Source organism: Terrapene carolina, unplaced genomic scaffold (genome assembly GCF_002925995.2).
Source record: "Terrapene carolina triunguis isolate 2854851 unplaced genomic scaffold, T_m_triunguis-2.0 Scaffold95, whole genome shotgun sequence".
NCBI classification, from domain to species: Eukaryota; Metazoa; Chordata; order Testudines; family Emydidae; genus Terrapene; species Terrapene triunguis.
This window is the reverse complement of record NW_020664446.1, coordinates 2,987,166-3,007,119: the sequence shown is the minus strand read 5'-3', so window position 1 is coordinate 3,007,119 and position 19,954 is coordinate 2,987,166. Positions and strand designations below refer to the sequence as shown.

At 45.3% G+C, this 19,954-nt stretch overlaps 1 protein-coding gene and 1 long non-coding RNA gene across 3 annotated transcripts; one reads left to right on the top strand and one right to left on the bottom strand.

The window, feature by feature from the left end:
- Positions 1–69: 69 nt before the first annotated feature.
- Positions 70–2,768, bottom strand: LBX1 (ladybird homeobox 1). Its single transcript, XM_024206312.3, has 2 exons — positions 2,425–2,768; positions 70–1,700 (listed from the first exon to the last, which is right to left on the bottom strand). Exons 1-2 carry the CDS (start codon positions 2,747–2,749, stop codon positions 1,213–1,215), a joined length of 813 nt encoding a protein of 270 aa, XP_024062080.1. The 5' UTR covers positions 2,750–2,768; the 3' UTR covers positions 70–1,212.
- A 188-nt stretch (positions 2,769–2,956) lies between these two features.
- LOC113406411 lies at positions 2,957–19,086 on the top strand. 2 transcript variants are annotated; one of them, XR_003369751.1, is made up of 3 exons: positions 2,957–3,028; positions 17,180–17,326; positions 18,570–19,086. It is a non-coding gene; the product is annotated as an uncharacterized LOC113406411 (long non-coding RNA). The 2 variants fall into 2 exon arrangements; XR_003369752.2 differs by lacking the exon at positions 2,957–3,028 and adding an exon at positions 3,626–3,722.
- Positions 19,087–19,954: the final 868 nt, after the last annotated feature.

Here is a 19,954-nt window from a genome sequence, read left to right as displayed (position 1 = left end):
TTGTAATCTCAGACGAAGAAAAGATATTAGAGGCATATTTAGTTCACAAAGAACAACGTTAAAAGTATATTAAAATGGTAAAGATTTTATTGTATCGGAAAAAGAGCTATCTGTACAATTCTAAGAGACAGTAAATAAAGCAACATTGTCCCTGTTGTAACTTAAATAGCAGGCCTTTGAAAATTTTTACAATTCAAACAAAAACATTTTTAAATCTGTACATTTTTTTTTAAATTTATAGCGTCATATTTAAATGTCTTGATCTTGGGATTCGTCCTTTTTTTATTTTTGTAGCATGCAAAAATTCTAAAAAGAGTAAAAAATAATTCTAGGATTTTTTTTTGTAACCACCTTCATATCAAAAATACGAAAGGTAGCTTTTTAATAAAAGCACAACAATAGCAGAAAATGGTAAAAATATCTTTTAATTGGTAAAATGAGGCAGAAATTGCATTGATACAAATATCTATGCTCTGAGGGCGCGGGGGGGGGGGGATGGTGGTGTTGGTGGTACATATTTTAAACTTGTAGTATAACCCATCCCCTATTTCCCAAGATTTTAAAAGAATTTTTTTGTAAAAAAGAAAAATAATTATTTCGTGCACATTTGAAACATGCAAGGAAAGAAAGAAAATTGCTAATTTTAGCCTAACTTAAATCTCCTATAAACTGGTTCATTTTTGGAAGTCGTTTAAAATAACTGCCTAACAAAACATCTGTTTGAAGTGGTGTATATATTGCAAGGTTATGCTTTCTTTTATAAACAAAACCAATTGATATAGTTATTTTTTTTAAATCATACCCTCAAAAAAAAGAAAGAAAATCCATTATATATGTTTAAATATTTATACAGAAGCCATCCATAATTGCACCATTCCAAAGATGAAAACTACCTGATGTGACAGGCATGGGATATTGACTCTATTTTAAATTATTATTTTTTCCTATTGCTTATTGCTTTTATTGAAAAGGAACTGCCTTATTTAGTTGCCAACAACGCTGTGTCTATCACCAGAGTTCATAGTTCTAGAATACTGTTCAGGCTTTGCTCAGGATTTCACAGGTCCACCCCTTGAGTGTGGGGATGTGTGGCTGTCAATTTCTGGGTTTGTTTTTGTTTTGGAGAAGAAGAAGAAGAAGAAGAAAAGAAAAAAAGGTGTGTGTGTGGGGGCGGGAAAATATACCCACCACCACCATCACCACCACAACAATTCAGTCATCAACGTCAATTTCCACATCTTCTTCATCCTCTGAGCAGTCCTTACTGCTGTTGGGTTGGTCTGTGAGAGGGGATTCAGGAGGCAGTTGAAGGTGGCTGGCGGTCTCCAGTCCATGTTTGGGTAGAGTTGGAGAAAGAGAACGCGATTTCCCCCTCCCTTCCGAATTCGGCTCCAGCTCTGAAATGCTAACAATATCCACCTGGGCGCTGGGCCCCAGTTTCTTGGCAGATTCCACATCTGCTTTCATCTCCTCCAGGTCTCTTTTGAGTTTGGCTCGGCGGTTCTGAAACCAGGTGATCACCTGGGCGTTGGTCAGCCCCAGCTGCTGGGCGATTTGGTCTCGGTCGGCTGGGGAGAGGTATTTCTGATACAAAAACCTCTTTTCCAGTTCGTAGATCTGGTGGTTTGTAAAGGCGGTTCTAGACTTCCTCCTTTTCTTGGGAGTTTGTCTCTGGCCAAAAATAGTCATCCCATCCCTTCCTGCAAATAGAATATTTGGCTGTTCAGTCACACACAGAGAACCCCTACCCTCTCCTTCCAATAAGTTGGAAGCGGACAACAATAAATAGATCAGCAGCGTTAAGGAAATCAAAGGTGAATCCAAACCCAATTAAAGTTGCGGGGGGGCATATTTTGGGAAGCAACGGACAAGTCATTTGGATTTTCACCTCTGACCACCTTTCCTTAGGTGTGTTGGGAACATATCCCCAACTCTGAGCTCTCCGAGTGCTAATTCAACGCAGCAGCGCTAACAACATTCCCCCTCAAATGCGAGAGAAGGAATTAGGCCCAATTTCCCCCTGTCCCCCCATCTGTAACAACAATAAATAGTGTATCATTTGGGGGGTGGGGGAGGAGATAATACAACAAAGGACTAGCAACTGATTTGTGTTGCCCAGATTTTCCCTGGAAGGCAACTTTAGACCCATGTCTGGAAGGAGATGGTAGGGGAGGGAGGGAAACACTCGCTATAAAAAAATAAACTCAAAAGGTGAGGTCTTAAGGGCCAGCCAGCTGGTTTCGCCCTGCGACCTTCCGCAAATCGCTCTGGTTTCCCGCTAAGCAGAGAACCTCCAGGTTGGATTCCATCTCAGGTGAAGTTCTCCACTGATGCTCTCCACAAACGCAAGGAAGAGGAGGAGGAGGGGGGGTGGGGAGGAAGAGTGTGTTAAAAAACAACCACAACAGCAACCACGGATCTTACCTTCAGCTGCCTGCAGGACGCTGACTTCCAGCCCTTTGAAGGTTTTGCTGGCCAGTTCCTCCAGGGCACAGAGCGGGGAGGTTTGGGAGAGGAGCGCCCGGCTGGAGAGGGGCAGGCCGGCTGGCGGGTGCTTGTCGGTGCTGGAGAGGAGGTGCGCTGTCCCGCAGATGGTGTAACTTCGCCTGACGGCCGGCTTGTTCAGAATGTCCTCTATGCTGAAGGGGGTCAGAGGCTTGTTGGAATTGGCAGGAGGGGGTAGTTGATCCAGGGGGCTCCTTCTTCTCTCCTCCACCGAGGAAGCCTTGGCTTCTTCTTTGGAAGTCATGCTTGACTTGGGCTGGGAATCGTTTCTCTCTCTCTCTCTCCCCCCACCCCACCCGCCCCTTGCCTTTTGTTTTGGGGTCTGGTGCGGAGCCGCCGCAGCGGTCTGTATTTGCACCCACCAGCGAAGGAAACAAAAATCGCAGGCGAGCAGCGGCGGCAGAAGTGGAAGGGAAGGGGGGTGGGGGTGGGGGAGGGGGAAGGCAAGAAAGTTCAAACCACCACCACCAACTCCAGCGGAGGAGAAACAGGTCTTCTTCCCGGAGCAGCCTCAGCCCGCAAGGTGAGGAGGAGGGACAGGAATTGGCGTGGCTGGGAAGGGATCCCTGCAGTCCTGACACGGAGAGAGGTGACACTGCTGCACGCCTGTCCCAGATTTCCTCTTCCCAGATGCTATTTTAAGATACACCCCAAATCGCTCCACTTTTCCTTCCCTCCCCCCCAAGCAAAGAGCCTTTGGAGAGGGGGGAGCGAGCCAGCGGCCCCTAATCCGAGGCCGAGGGGGAGCGAGCCGGGGTAATTGACTATTGCTAACAAGTTATTGTTGATTGGGGGGTAATCAATTATCTCCAATGACACTTTTCGCCCGCTCCCTCTCGCTCGCGCGCTCTCTCTCTCTCTGTCCAATGCAGGCGTTTGCAAGTTGGGAGCCCCATTAATTAGGAGGCGGTTTGGAGGTGGAGCCCAGTTGAATTATAATGCTGAATGCACTTGTCATATTCTGGCCCCACTATTTGTTTGGACATATATATTTTTAAATTACATTACGCCCAGGCTTTATTGCATCAGGATAATACAGTATGGTGAAAAAATAATACTACCCTAAACCCCAAACTCACCAGTATGCCCCCCCCCCACCCACCCCAGATTCCTTCTCTTTTCTTTTTTTCTTTACTTTTGATGATGATTAGTTTTAAAAACAAACCCAGCTCCATGTTGTTTGTAATCAGGGAAAGAAGGGGAGAGCCTGTTGCCAGGTAAGGTAGAAAATTCATCTAAAACCTTTCTGCGTATTTTTTTTTCCATATTTCATAACCCATTTTGTGTGTGCAGTTTGGAGCAATTTGTGGAAACATCCCGCATGTCTTTATTTATGCTGCAGAGACGGGGAAGACGCCTTTTGCTCGGCTGCTGCTTTCATACAAGCTTGTGGAGTTGGGGTGGGGGCCGGATGTAAAGAAAAAAATAAGACCTGATTTGAAATATTGACTGGTTTTTTACGTATTTATGTGTGTGTGTATTTTGTCCCTCCTAATAACAATATGGCGAACTCCTGCTCTCTCGAGTAGTTTATAATGTACACAATACGATTCCATAGGTTCCTATACCGACGGCTCACCTCCAATCTTTTCATGGCTTAATTGGGTCAGTTTTCTTCTCGGATTCTCCAAGTGACTGCCCGATGAGGTGTGGGTGCCCTACTGTGCTGGAGAAGCTCGAGGGGTATATATCATTTCTTGTAATACCTAGAGGACAGGGGAGCCAGAGAGAGGCATGCACAGCTCCCCCTTAGCGCTAGCTAAATCCTTTTCTGCTATAATTCAAGAGCAAAGGGCCACCAAACAGCGTCAGGGACATATTTCATCTCCCTTAAAAACTCCAGATGCTCCCGACACGGTGTGTCCCCCCCCCCCTTCTTCTTTTTCCTTTTGCTTTACTCAAAAGCCTAACTGAATTATTGTTGTTTCTTAGTGCTGGGTCCCAAGACCAGGACGTGGGCACATATTTATGTATATTTGTCTCTTCTTAAGGGCTCCCTGAGTGAAGGGGACTAGTTAGTTGCCAAAAAGGTCAGCAGGAAGCCAACTGGATATGATAGGTTTCAATCTGTTTTTTTCCCTGGCTTATAAATCAGTGGAGGAAGAGAAATCACTTTTGATTGCCTAGGGTTTTTATTATTATTATTTCTTCGCGTGATAAAGCAAATCAACACGTTACAAATGCCGTTACTATTTTTATTAATAATAATTAATCATTCATTTTTCTTTCTGCACAAGACCAAATCAATCCTCCTGTAACATAGAAATGCCAAAAAAAAAAATCCCTCAGCCTTTTAAATTTTGAAAACAAATAATCGATCTGACTAATCACAGGTTAGGAAGAGAAAAGTGGGAGGAGGTGTTGGTGAATTTTAATTAAACCTTTTCAAGGCCCTTTGTTTGTAAACATAGGCGCAGCGGTCCTATAGAACTAGGAGTGTTTCTCGGTATAGTTAGCTAATTGGTACAGAAGAGGGGCTCCTTTTGCAGGATTAATCCATTATATTTACCGGCAATTTGCTATTTAATTTTGCATTGTCCGGCTGGAATTTTTAATATATTTAGATGCTGTGAAAGCCATTCTCAAACGGTTTCAAGTGGTTCATAAAAATTTTTTTTATTTTTTCGATCCGAAGTCCGAAGACACCGGCTAGAGGGAATATATAATTCCAATGGCTAATGCCCCCCTTTTAAAAAAATACATTATGATCTGTCCCTAAAACTTCATGTCCATGAAGCTAAAATTCAATACATCTCAGCAATGCCCCCCTCCCCAAATATAAACACCCTGTAATGTATGCTGCTTTTGTGAAAACGGAGTTTGATCCCAATAGCAAATATTGATCGGCTCCTGTTCTGGTCCCAAGAAAAGCCAGGGAAGTGACATTGGCTTGAGTCACTGGCTGGTTTGCTTGTTTACCCCGCACCCCCACTCCTCCACACCTGTACCGGGGACGTGAGTCACCTCTGGTGTAAATCCGAAGTAACTCCCCTGAAAGCGATGATCCTGCCCTGGCTTGTTCTCTTCACCTTGACGCACACGGCAAACAAACACAAAAGAGGCAAATGGCTTCTCTTCTTAAAGCGGCCCCCTCCCAGGTTTTTTTTTATTGCTCTCTGGGAGTCTCTTTATGCAGTGACCTATTTTTAAAGGCCTATATTGGGTTATTCATCATAGCAAATACTGCGAGGCCATCGGGGTGGGGGGGAATTACATTGATTCTAAACCTCTGGGCTTCTTGGCTTTGCTGGGAGGTTGAGTTGTTTTGCTTTACTTCGTGATTTCAACATATTTGAACCAATTGGAGACTTTTCTCCTCTCCTTCCCTCTGCATTATTTTCCAAAGCGGCAAGATCCGATTTGATAGACCACTCAGCTGGGGGTGCCAGAGGTATAATTGCAGAAAAGAGACAAAGAGAGAACTTTAAACGTGGTTGCTAAGACAGAGCCCTGGCTCCCCGAACCACTTTCGGTCGCGCCTTCTCTCTCTCACAGACATCTGTACACCGGAAATCATCCTTTAAATACACTTACAGATTGAGTGGGTTTATAATAGGGGACATTCATGCCGTTTTCACATTTCCCCCCCTCCTTTCTCTCATGTACACATAGAAACACAACCCCTAGATATAGTTTTACATTATAGGACATTTTTTTGAACAAAGCTAAAATATGGAGTGGTCCTTATTTCCCCTTTATATCAAGCACTAAGAATAACAACAACAATAATTATTATTAATGACTGACTGACTCTGAAATCTGTCGAATCCTGGGTATTTCCCTGCGCGTGTCTAGGAGACAGCGCAGCCGAAAGGTTTCAAACCCCTTGGGCTTGCCTCTTAGGTTTAAATCTACCTGCGCGCCGCGTTGATTAAGATCTCAGGCTGCCTAGGTAGGTTTCAGGTCTCGCTGATGACCCGGGGCTGGCTAGACAAAGGCTGGGTGGCCGGGGCAGAGCGATTGGCTTTTCGCGGCGGTAGCTCTTTTCCTGGTCTTGTGACTGGCTAGTCCAACCCGGTGACAATGATGCTGGAGTTGAGCGTGATCCGGCTTTCCCATAGGCAGCCCGGGCAGCCCAGCTTGGCTCCAGCTGGCATGTTGTCTAACACCCCACTGCACGCGCAGGTGTGTGCACGGGGGGGCGGGTAGCGTGGTGTGAAGCGCACACTACAGATCCTGGCGCTGCCTGGCTCACAAACCCCAACTTGGATTTTCTCCAGTGGGATTTTCCTCGGGTAAAGATGCCAGGATCAGAGCCACGGGCCTTTTACATCTTTTCCTTCCTCTCCAAGGAGTTCACCTTAAAAAAAAAACCCGTTTGATGCATCCCCCACAAATCCCCCTCTTTAGATCTGCAAAGAAAACAAGCAAGGACCCTTCCTCTTTTGAGTTTACTGCTTCGAGATTATTCCTTCCCCACCGCCTGGCCCAGGAACCCGACTTTTCTGGCCCTATCTCAGGACACCAGGCGCATACCCAGGACTTGGAGGTATTCATCTTGCTCCCAGTGAGGTCAGGGTTAAAACGATCGTTCCGTGTAAAGGGGCAGGATGTGGGCCTAATTCCATGGATCTCCTGGTGGGTTTAAGAACTAGGGCTGATAAAATGTGAGTCACCCTGTGAAGAAGTTTGCAAACAAAAAGTATGTTAAAGCGAAGGAATTGTGAAGCTGAGGGGCTTTCAATGAGCGAATGATCCTAGTATATATAGATTTGCATCCCTACGGTGCCTTTTCCTCTGTAGATCTCAAAGCACTTTATGAAGGTACATAAGCGATGTTTAGGGAGAATTAAGGAACAGAGTTGCCTAGCCAAGGTCATCCAGCGGTAGAGCCCGGAACAGAACTCAGGTCTCCTAAGCGATCTAGGAAAAGGCCTAAACAGTGAGGTGACAAGTTTGCAGATGATACGAAACTACTCCAGATAGTTAAGTCCAAAGCAGACTGCGAAGAGTTACAAAGGAATCTCACCAAACTGGGTGATTGGGCAACAAAATGGCAGATGAAATTCAATGTTGATAAATGCAAAGTGATGCACGTTGGAAAACATAATCCCAACTGTACATACAAAATGATGGGGTCTAAATTAACTGTTACCACTCAAGAGAGAGATCTTGGAGTCACTGTGGATAGTTCTCTGAAATCATCCACTCAATGTGCAGCGGCAGTCAAAAAAGCGAACCGAATGTTGGGAACCATTAGGAAAGGGATAGAGGGAAAATATCAAAATGCCACTATGTAAACCCCTGGTACGCCCACACTTGGAATACTGTGTGCAGATCTGGTCACCCCATCTCAGAACAGATATATTGGAATTGGAAAAGGTTCAGAGAAGGGCAACAAAAATATTAGGGGGATGGAACAGCTTCTGTATGAGGACAGACTGGGACTTTTCAGCTTGGAAAGAGATGACTAAGGGAGGATATGACAGTGGTCTATAAAACCATGACTGGTGTGGAGAAAGCGAATAGGGAAGTGTTATTTACTCCTCATAACACAAGACCTAGAGGGTCACCCAATGAAATTAATAGGCAGCAGGTTTAAAAAAAACAAAAATAAGTCCTTCACACAAGGCACAATCAACCTGTGGAACTCCTTGCCAGGGGATGTTGTGAAGGCCAAAAGTATAAATGGGTTCAAAAAAAGAATTAGATACATTCATGCAGGCTAGGGCCTGCCAAGGTGGCTTAAGCCTCTGTCTGCCAGATGCTGGGACTGGACTGCAGGGGATGGATCACTTGATTATTGCCCTGTTCTTTTCTTTCTCCCTGAAGCATCTGGCATTGACAGGATACTGGGCAAGGCGGACCATTGGTCTGACCCAGTGTAGCCATTCGTATGTCTCTTATGTTATGTAACTTCTTACCCTGGGCTCTATCTAATTAGACCACAGCTGGCTTTGGAGGCCTTAACCTGGGTTACTTTGAAATAGCCATATTGCCATCTGAAGCAACTTGCAGGAAAGGAAATAACAGCTCCCCGCCCCTGTTTTCCCCTGCCTGCCCCCTCAGACTAGCGATTTCACAGCTAGTGACCAGGCAGAGGCAGGTGTGGGTTGTGATTTCACAGGGGTGTTGGGAGGTCACAAATTCTTTTCCTCACTGGGGACAAAGAAATCAAGCCAGCAATGCAGTAGCAGCAATAAGAATAATTCCTAATTTCGAAAGAGCACCACTTCAGAGTGAGTCCTCTTTCTCCTTATCCTTGCAACTGGTGAGAACGTTCCACAACCCTTTGTCCCCTGGGGGGTTACCTCCTCCCAGCGAACTTGGGATGCAAATTGGCTTAGGGGGAAAAAAAAGTCCTGTCATGTTAAATCCCCCCCTTCCTTATTGGTCGTGTTGAGTTTGCACATTTCAAGATGGGGGAAGAGTTAAAAAAAAAAATCCCGTGCGAGATTGGTGGTGGGAGAAGTGGGATTTTGACACAGCCCTTGCCTTACGTTTGAAGCAGGAAGGAGCGGTGTTGGCTTCCCCCTGGATTGGAACAGCAGAGCCTCTTTGCTTATGCGGACTATTTCCCAGCGCGCAGGCAGAACCGAGGAGACAGGGTCACAGCCTCTATCGCTGTCTCCCAGCGGAAACCTACCGCTGGTATTAGAATGAAAGGTGTCCAGGGGGGTTGGCTAGGCGAGTATTAATTTCCGGCAGTCTCCAGGCTGCCGGATCTAAGCAGCCCCAAGGACAAGGGGCAGACGTGGGGCTGCTTCTCTCCAGTACAGAGATTGAGGGAGATGGGTTTTTGTGTTGCTTTTTGCGATATGGTTTGTGTGTGTGTGTATGTGTTGCTTCCCCCCCCCCCCCAAAGAGCTAATGAAATAGTCATCAGGTCTTTTCTTTTTATAGAGTGGAGGTATATTTGTATTTTTCTGCCACTCCTCCTGCAGCTGCCCGGATGAATACACATGGATCTATTTTTGAAGGGGTGCAAGACTTTCTTCTGACCCCCCCCCCTTTAGATCCATTATAAATTCATTTGGGGCTTCCCAAGAGGCAGCTACTTCTGATATCCCCGGTAGATGTCAGAGGCATTACAGATAGTTCTGCTGTGTTTGAGGATTAATCAAGGGACATTTAGTCTTGGCTGACCTCTGCTAACTTTAGTCCAGCCAAATGCCACCTGTCATAAGAATATAATTAAAGTATAAGGTGTAAATCATTCAAGTGTTGATCACCAAAGTGACTGCGTACAAATGACACCTTCTTTCTCCGCATAGCTGATCCCTGCCTGTCTTCCAGTTATGTCTGCCTAGTTTACTGACCCAAATATGTTTTGATTCCTGTGAGTGCCAGAGCCAAAACAAGCTCTGCCCTCAGGCTGTATCATCAAAACAACCAACAGCTCCAAGTCCTGAGGGCAAACTCTCTGACCCTCGAGGGGGGTTAGGAAAGACCCCAGTTGGATTTTCAGATCCCAGGAGTTTGCAGCTCCAGCGGGTTACAAACATCAGAGTTTGACTGGCAAACTAGCAAATGTGACATGGAACCCATCGAGGGAGACCGATATGGAAGTCTAAGGTCATTTTACAGTCACTTGTTTTCCAACCCTCATTATGAATGTAACCAGACACAGCCACATGTGTTCATGCGCACTCTAAATGCGCACGATTTTTGTTAGCTCCCTTCAAAAACTGGACACACTCTGACCTGTCCCTTTTGTCAGACAAGGACCTTTCGGGCAGCTGCATATAGTAGGAGAGTTTCAAATGCAAACGCCCCGAAGAAGTGACCCATTCAAAGCTGTTCTGTGCTGTTATTACACGTTTGGAGGTTATCTCTTATTGATTTTCATTTTAACAGACCCTTCCCTCCACTGCATCCAGATTCTTGGGGACATTAGACCGGTGACTAGCTTGGGACATAAAATAAAGAATGCAACATTATCCAAAGTTGGATGTAGATCTCTGAGATGAAATATACAAACGTAGCCCTCTGCAACCGGGAAAGACCCAGACGTGGGGCGTGGAGGTGCACGTAGGAGAAACAGAGATAACTGCATATGCTAAACCAACAAAAACTGAAAATAACCGGAATGTTTTAAACCAGCGCCAATCGGGGCAATAAAAGAAATAAGGAAAGGAGGTCTCAAATGGGGGAAATCAAACAGAAATACGTGGATTTTTGTTTAAAAGATTCATTGGCATAACAAGTGCATGTTTTTGGTTTGTTTGGTTTGTTTTTTGTGGGTAAAAGTCCTCTGTGCAGAATCGGTATTAAAAGCCGCTTGAGCTACTGTTTAAGGTAGAGAGAGACAAGGTGGGTGAGGTAATAGCTTTTATTGGACCAACTTCTGTTGGCGAGAGAGAGCCAAGCTTCCCAGTTTCCACAGACCTCTTCTGCGGGTCTGATGTTTAAGATACAAACACGCCGATATTAGTGGTGTGCTTGACAGTGTCACTAACTCTCCCGAGTCACTGTTCAATGCACATAGAAGTGAATGGGGGAGCTAGCTGAAATGTGGTTTCTAAGAAGTTAATCTCTGTAAAAGTTTGTAAAGAGCTTCGGATAGGAGAAAAAATCCTAAAGGTCAAAGAAACACACACTCACATGCACCCAGAAAATCAACACTGGAGCAGCAAAACTCGTATTTAGACAAAGAGTGTTTTTTAAATAATAATAATAATTAATAATAATTAATAAAAGCTGCATCTGTTTTTAAAAAAGTTTTCACAATTCAGATTTTCCTCTTCTTATGTTTGACTTTTCGTTTGAAAATAACCTGCTTTTAAAACCCGAACATATCTGCTTTTCAAACTATGTTAATAATGACACCAGACCTCCTAACCACTCGAAGCACTTAAAAAAAATAATCAGAAATACAATGTTACACCTATATTTTTTTCAAGTGAGGAAGGTGTGGCATTTGTTGCAAAACCCTTGTTTCTTTCTTAAGGTTCTTGGCCGCGTATATTGTTTTACTAAACAAAGTAAAATTCACATAATATCCATCTGCCATATTTGTACACGAAATTTGATATCTGACTGTTAAAGAACCCAAACTATATGTTGTCCATTATCCAATTTGATATCTTACCGTTAAACCAACCTAAGTATATGCTGTCCATTATCTAATCAGTACTAAATGATTAGAACTGGGAATAATAATTAAAATCATAGTTGCTGATTGAAACGAAATCAGTTTATTGTCCAGCCAAATGTATTTTAAAGGCTCAAAGGTACCACAACAAGAAATATGAATGATCATTTTTTTAATGACCAGGTTAGGTCAAAGAACAAATTTTCAAAAAAGTATTTTCAAACTCGAATTAACTTCTTATTGCTACTTAAAAAAAATTGTGTGAGCGGTCCCATTTTTAAGAGGAGGCCTTGCCACAGATACTTTGCAGAAGAGTATTTTTAATAGAAAAATACAATATGTCAACCACGTGATATGGGCCTTTAACAAATATAGATTGAGTCAAACTCTTCCAATGTAGTTTCACAAACTCTGCTGCGGTGAGCTCTGCTTACTTGTGAGATCGACCCCAAGCCCCGTAGTTAGTTGTACATTGCAACAAGACCTGGAGAAAAGAGCAATTTCAGAGAGTAGGCCGGACGAATACTATAGCGAGGGGATTATTTCCAACAAAGAAATAAAATAGGGTTGGGGGGAGAGAATCCAAAACTTATTTCCAGGCGTATTTTCAAAGGCGCAGTCCGATTTTCATTGCTCACATCTCTGCGATGATTTCCCTTCTATTCAGATATTTTGAAATGACTTTTGATTCGATAATCGGTGTGTGTTGGGGGGGAGGGGAGGGGGCTGGCAGGCCTGGCCTGTGTTTATAAAATGATCTGGACAAAGCAACAAGACACCAAAGGGCAGAGATGGAAAGTCCACCTTTCCAGTCTTTTCTTCTTCTTTTCTGAAGATTCGGCATAAATATTTTTTAATTTGAAAACAACTCCTGGGATTCACGCAGAGAAATGTAATATATACACGTACCCACCGCCCCAGGTAGCTAACTGAATGGGAAATGGGGATTTCGAAAGGGAATGTTTAGCCTCGATATAAAATCGCTTCCAGGGGGTTTACTTATTTTGCAGTTAACTCTGGATCTAAATTCCACTACAAATAGAGAGAGATCCCAAACAACCAGAAGGGAAATATTGCTGGAAAGTGTCCAGGCCAAATTCGGTGTCTCCCCATCCCCTCTGTCAAGAAAACTAGTTTTCTTTGTAAATAAAGTAGTATTTACAAAGAAATATTTACACTACTTTTTTGCAAGATTTCCTGGAAAACGGAATTAGCCTGGAATGTTTTCTTGCTTTTGCGATGAATCCTGCAAAGCTTGAATGTTTAAGTCTCGAACGGTTTGCATTTTCCCTCAGAACCTCATGCAAGTTTCAGGTTCTTTTCAGGTCAGTTTCTTTGGCTACGTAGATATTTAACAAGCTACAAGTAATTGCTGTTTTGAGTGAACCTAGCTCCATTTATGTTCCCTGTAGCTTGCTTACTTTCTTCCCTCTGCGTCCTGTAGTCCTTAGAAGCTGCATTTCCCCTGTAGATTATTCCCCACACCGCCCTGGAAGTAAAGACAAAACTCTGATGCTCACGCACTTGCACTCAGAGCAAGTTCAGATCATGGGCAGAAAATATTTCTTTTAACATGCCTGCGAACGGCAAAGGGACCGACCGAAGGGGGCCCATTTTATTATAAGATTTTTTTAAATAGAGAGGCAGAATAAAAATTAAAAAAAGGGGGGGTCGGATCTTTTACTGTCTGCCTTAATGAAGTTGGACGATTATTGTTCCCCTGTGCTAAAAAGAGGCTTGTGCTTGGAAGTTTACTGAGATTCGGTTAAAGGGAGAGGTTTCACCGGGAATGGGGGGAAATTCTGCCCAATTTCCAATTCTGGGCGCAGAACTCAGCCCCCTTCCGCTCCCCCCGCCCCCATTTCACTTGAGAAGTGAAACACGCCAGAGCAGTGGCCTCCAGTGTATTTTGTTTAACGCCGTCTAATCTCGTGCTGATTCTACGTATAAAACAGGCGCGTAATAACCCTGGAGAGATGCCCCTGGCCCCCACCAGGCTATGGGAGACAAGCCCACCAAGGACCATCCGGACAAGTTATACAGAGAAGAGCGTGGGTTCAGGAGGATTAAGTGCATTTAATGAGACGGCTTCTACTGGCCACCCAGGGGCTTGGGGCAGCTGTAGATGGGTCAGCCACAAAGTTCATTCATCTCCTTGCACCTTGGCAGCGTCAAGGGGTAGAAATATCCAGGTTCTTCATGAATTAAACCCCATCAGGTGCCTGTGATGGTGTTTTACTGCCCTTAGCACCATACGTTCAGGGCACCTTTTCTGTACGCCTTTTAAAGTTCTCAACCATCCACAGATTTAACCCCCCCCCCCCCCTCAGCCTGGCAGAGGGCAGCTAACCAACCTGACACCTCCTACTGGTTTGATTGACATGGCCCCTGGCCCAGTAACTACTTTACCAGGTCTTCCATATTTGACCGCTGCCAATATTGTCTGTCATCAAATCCATCGATAACTAAAACACCGAACACGCTTATCTCTGTTGCCTCTTCCGTCAACTCCGACGCATCTGCAAACTTCTTGGGAGAGCTGGACTCCGGCTGAGGTGAAAGAGCAACAGAAGCCGGACGAGGATTAAAAACGAGCCAAGCTTAGGACATGGAGACAGTCACATCGCTGTCAAATTACCCGGACTTAGAAACATTCTTGCAGTTCAGCGGGTGGTTTATTGGACCTGGTTTCTAAAGGACGGGCTCGTTTGGGGAAGAATTATTCTTGTTACCGTTGCGTGGGCAGAGTAAAAACCGTCTGTTTGGTGCGTATTTTTAACAAACGGACAACTGTCCGATTCTGGGAAGATTTGTTGCAGATATGTCGGATTGGTCATTGCCTGGCAGTCAGTAGGTGTCTGTGGGGCCCTGAGGTCTCTACTGCTACCACGTCTATAGTTCAGTCTGTGGCCAGTCTCTGTAGAGTCACCAAAACAGTTGCAAAGTCCTCTTAGTTTTTCTTTCCTGTGTCTTAAACATTTCAGAGGCTCCTCTTAGGCGTGTCTTTAGGGCTCCCTGATGGCGGGGTGAACGCTCTGTGATGACCTGAGCCCTTCTCTTGTGCTCGGGAATTATCTGCCAGCCTGTCACAGATTTGTGCTTCCTGCACAAATGTCCCGTTCGTATTTCGCACCAAACCAATTTTCGCCAATGCATTGTTCACGAAAAGGCCCCCTAACAATAGTCACTCCTCAGGTCACGTGATTCATCACCTGAGGTCATATGCTATTGTTTCCATCCCCTAATTGGGAACAAAGAGGAATGACTTTTTTTTCTGCTAGGGAGCCATGCACAGACATTGGCACACCTGGGGGTGAATCTATTATTATAGAGCGGAGTGGCAGCTCACCCCCTGATTAAGGTTAATGCTGCCAATGCTAAAAAGGGCGTTTGAAAGCTGATGGTGAAAACCCCTTCCAGTGCCAATGCTGGCACAACGGTTAACCTGCCCTGGGGTTCACACCTCTCTGCTTTCCGTACAGCCTTCAGAGCAGGGGAGATCCGTGTCTGCAGCGCCTAGCTTTGGCTACGAGATGCTCCCGCCATCTCAGTGCTAAACAAGAGACATTCTGGCAAATACTACCTAGCTCATCGGACTAGTCACAACTAAGGATCAGGAGAACTCGGGCAGAGAGAGCCCGAGTGTGACTTGCAAGAATATTTGCAAAGACTTTTCTTTGTTGTATTCCCCAGGAAGCCAAACAGCGAGGTTCTATTAAAGGGAGACTTGTAACTTTTTCCTTCATGTTATGGGGACAACAACGAACCTGAAACATCAAAGGGGTTATTTGTTTGTTTGTTTTAAAATCTGCTTTAAACATTGTTCGTTGGCCTTTAAAACAATTAAAACCTTTTTTAAAAGCCCCCATTGCTAGCTTGACTAATCTCCAGGGAAGTCAAAGCGCACCGTTTTGGATTAGTTAGTTGGTTGGTTCTTCAGCGCGGGCAGGATCTGAAAATACAACGCAGAGCCCCAGACTTGGATTTTAACTGGCTCCTTTTATCCTTCAAGGGTTTGGGTAATTGAAAGACTTCAGAAGCCAGTTTTCCCAGCAGGCCGGCCGCTTTCGCCTCCGCGAGAGAGAGACACACTCATTTCTTACTTGGTTTTAATGTCCTTTCCAAGTTGGATAACTTTCTTGATCTCCTCAGATTAGAAGCTGCTTGTTGACTCGCATCCAATACCTTTTAACAAGCGCCCGCCACCCAGCCAGCAAAGAGAGCCAGGGTGCGGGGACACGGCTTAGGGACTGACGGAGCTATGGCAGACTTTCTCCGCTCTGCGAAGTTTTAACTCAACTCCCAGTCCGCAGGTTAGAGCCTATCGCTAACAGTTTTAGAGCCAGCCGCTCGCTCCCTCCAATAGAGAAATGATGCAAAGGTAAATTTCCTCTGAAATCTACTAACTTCTTGAATGAAATTTACAAGCAGGCCGAACGAAGCAAGACTAGGAGAGGCGTGGGGATAGGCCAGTCCATCTCTATAACTTTACTCATCCTATAAACTGCTTTCTCTTGGTGTGGACTCAGGGCTGAAGTAACGGTCGCGGATGCTGTTTGAGGCGGGGAAGCAGCATCTCAAGTTATTACAAATAAATTCAAATGCAAAACGACTGTCCCACTCCCGAGACCTTTAATATCCGCTCCCTTTGCAACTCTCAGCACACACGTTAATAATTTATCCAGGATGCCAAATGCAACTAACCTTTCCCGAAGAAATTAAGGAGTTTCGAGTGTGAAATGCTCATTTTTGGGGAGCAGAAGGACGTGTCTGAAATCAATTGAAACTTAATAAACGTAGTGGGGAGAAAATCACAGAAATAACCCAGTCAACCCTTCTGATAATGAAAACCTGGCGTTAATAATTCAGGAACACAAAATAACCAGTCATTGGATTATACCGCAATATCAGAATTGATGCATTTCAGAGAGAATCTGGACAGACAATTTAATAATATTTCCCCCCCCTTCCAATAAATTACAGCAGCAAAAGTTCCCCCTTAAAGTAGTTATTTGTATTTCTTATTTCAAGGTATTTTTCTTTCAAATGATTATTATTATTTTTGCAGTTCTAACAACTCCAGCGATAAAATTAATTAAAAAGTAATATTTTTTCTCAATAAAAGTAAAGCCAACACAGCGGAAATAGAATTAACTGTCAACATTTGTCCCGAATTTAATAACAACTTGGGTTTTTTCAAAGCAGGAGAACACAGGGAAAGGATCGGTGTGTACGGTTTAGTTTTGCTTTTTTTCTCACGTGTTTCTTCACTGTTTTATTGTTTCTATTTTCTCCTCGTTCCTCTCTTTCCCCCAATTTATTGTTGCTAGCATTATAAAACAATCAGTGTTCAGCAGATATTACAAAGCTTTTAACAGGATAGTAACTACAAAACCCCAACAAATATCACACATCGAACTCCAACAAATTCAGTTACTTCTTAACAGCTCTCAAATTGTGCAGAGTTTTTCTTAGGAAAGCCAGATGAAGATAGACCTCAGCACCGCTTCGTAGCCCAGACTCTAACTTCCTCGCATGGTTTTTTCTAAACACACATAATTCTTTTCACCTTTTGGCTATGCTGAAAAAAGCCCTCGTTAAATAAACCTGAACCTTATCTACTTTTATTTTTGCTTTCAGGGAAAACACACCTTCATCCCAAACTGCTCGCAGAGAAACAACCGCTTTCTAGCTCTCTGGTTAGAGAATTTTTCACATTGGTTAAACATAAATTGCTGTGGAATGACATTAGACATTTCTCAACCTGCTGGTTTTGCATGGCGACAGGTATGGTGTGAATTTACAATGAATAGCACCAACTTTTCTCGGCGTTCAACTTTCCCCCGCTCTGTTTAGTAGCAGTTACTCCATCTTTGCTGAGAGCAGGATCCTTTACAAGAACAAGATGGGGTGATTTTGAGTTTTTTAAAAAATTCCTGCATATGGGTGTGTACGCAGAGAGAGCGCAACCGCTGTATTTAAGGTTTCCTAAAAGGTCTCCTGTGGGAGTCAATGGAGCTATGGGAGTTTACAGAACTGAGGGTCTGGCCCATGACTTCTAAAACAAACTAGACAACATGAGCATTAAGCACACCACGTTTTGAGGCATTAAAATGCAGCTATCTGTTGATTTTTGTCTTGCCGCGTAGAAACAGAAAAAGTACTTGCTAAAAAGAGAGAATTTAATAAAGCTCTGGTGCATTTTCCCTTAAAAGAAACAAACAAATCTTAGGGGAAGAAATATGTTTCTGAAATTAATTTGCTCTTAGTTTTCGAGATTTGAAAAGACACAGCGACTCCTTTTAATAAATAACATGAACATCTAATCAAATACATATAAATACAAGGAGGAAACCATTTCCCCTTGATTTCTCTTTCCTCCTGCTGATAATATCGGGGGGAAAGTGTGTCACTTTTGCGACGGGGGAAAAACACAGAGAGGCTTTCAGGCATACAGACCTTAATGAGGAACCCTACCCATGCAATTTAGGAGTTTACGACTGTGACCATCCCTCCCCTTCTTTAACCTGGAGGAAGCAACCACCGTCAGACTTGGGTTTATATCTGAGTGGGATAGAGGCGCAGGCTGAATGGATAGCGAGATTTGGTCCTGACCAAGTTTCCCATATTTCTTTATGGCAAAATTCACTCTCTTTCCCCTCGTTAATAAATTTGCTGCCTAAAAGAAAAATCCAGCTGTTCCTAATCGCTCTTGGCAGCAGCAGCCCACAGTGTTATTTACTTTAGACACCGAGCAGATTTGGAGTTAAGAAGGGCAACCAGTCCAGGAATGCGTAGAGATGGCTCCAGAAGTTGGGGCTCTGCCTATGGGGCACTGGAGAAAAGTGATGGGGTCGCAGCAGGGTCGCCATCTCTCTGAAACTTCTTCAACCCCCCCCCACCCCCCACTTAAGTTCTTTAATAAGGAACAAACCGATCCGGATTTTGAGAAACCCGGGGAGAAATCAATGGCAAAACTCCCATTGGTCTCTTTGGGACTCCCAGATAATCCAACCATGTTTTTTTATAGATTCTAAAGCTAGAAGGGACCTTCATCGTCTGCTAGTTGGACCTCCTGCAAAACAAAGGGCCAGAGAACTTCACCCAATTATTCCTCTGTCCTGCCCAAGAGCTTCGGGTGGAGCCGGAGAATAGCTTTAAGAAAGTGACATTCACTTGTGATGTAAAGCAGCGGCTCTCAACCTTTCCAGACATCTGTCCCCCTTTCAGGAGTCTGGTTTGTCTTGTGTACCCCCAAGTTTCACCTCGCTTAAAAATGACTTGCTCACAAAACCAGACATAGAAATACCAAAGTGTCCCAGCGCAGGTTACTGAAAAACTACTGACGTTCTCCTTGTTACCATATCATTATAAAATAAATCCATTGGAATATAAATATTGTACTTGCATTTCAGTGTCTAGTATTTAGAGCAGGATAAACAAATCATTGTCTGGGTGAAATTTTAGTTGATTTATTGTATTTAGTCTATTTATGCAGTCTGTGGTAAAACAAGGCAAATATCTGGATAAGTTGATGTACCCCCTGGAAGCCCTCTGCGGACCCCCAGGGGCAGGGCCGGCTCTAGGTTTTTTGCTGCCCCAAGCAAAAAAAATTTTGGCTGCCCCCCGTCCCAGCCCTGGGCTCCTCGCCGCACCCCCCTGCCGCCCCAACCCTGGACTTTCCCCCACCACCCGCACCCCCCTGCTGCCCCAGCCCTGGGCTCACCCCCTCCCCGATCCGCACCCCTCTGCCGCCCCAGCCCTGGGCTCCCCCCCCACACCTCCCTGCCGCCCCAGCTCTGGGCTCCCCCCACCCCCCCCCCCATCGCCCCCCACTCACCCCTCCTGCGGCCCCAGCCCTGGGCTCTCACTCAGGGCCGGCTCTAGGTTTTTTGCCGCCCCAAGCAAAAAATGTTTTGACTGCCCCCCACCCCAGCCCTGGGCTCCCCCCGCAGTGCCCTGCCACCCCAGCCCTGGGCTCCCCCCCGCACCCTCACCTCCTGCCGCCCCAGAGCTGGGATCTCCCCCCCCACCCCCTGCCACCCCAACCCCTGGGCTCTCCCCCCCACCCGCACCCCCTGCCACCCAAACTCTGGGCTCTCCCCCCCACCCCACTCCTGGGCTTCCCCGCACCAGTGCTGACTCCGCCCGCTTCCCCCCTTGCCTCCAGCCAGTCCGGCGCTGGCAGGGTCGGGGTAAGCAGCGGGGCTCCCGGGCCGCGCCTCAGCCCAGGGTCCCTCCAGCCAGGGCTCCCACCTCCAGGACCGGCCGGGACCCGGGATGGCAAAGCCGGGGGACCGCCTGGCAGAGGGCTGAGGAGCTGGGGCAGGGCAGCCCCAGAGAGAGCGGAGCCCCGGAGAGCGGGACACGGGTCCCATACGGCAGCGCCCCGGGCACCAGTCCCCACTATGGCCC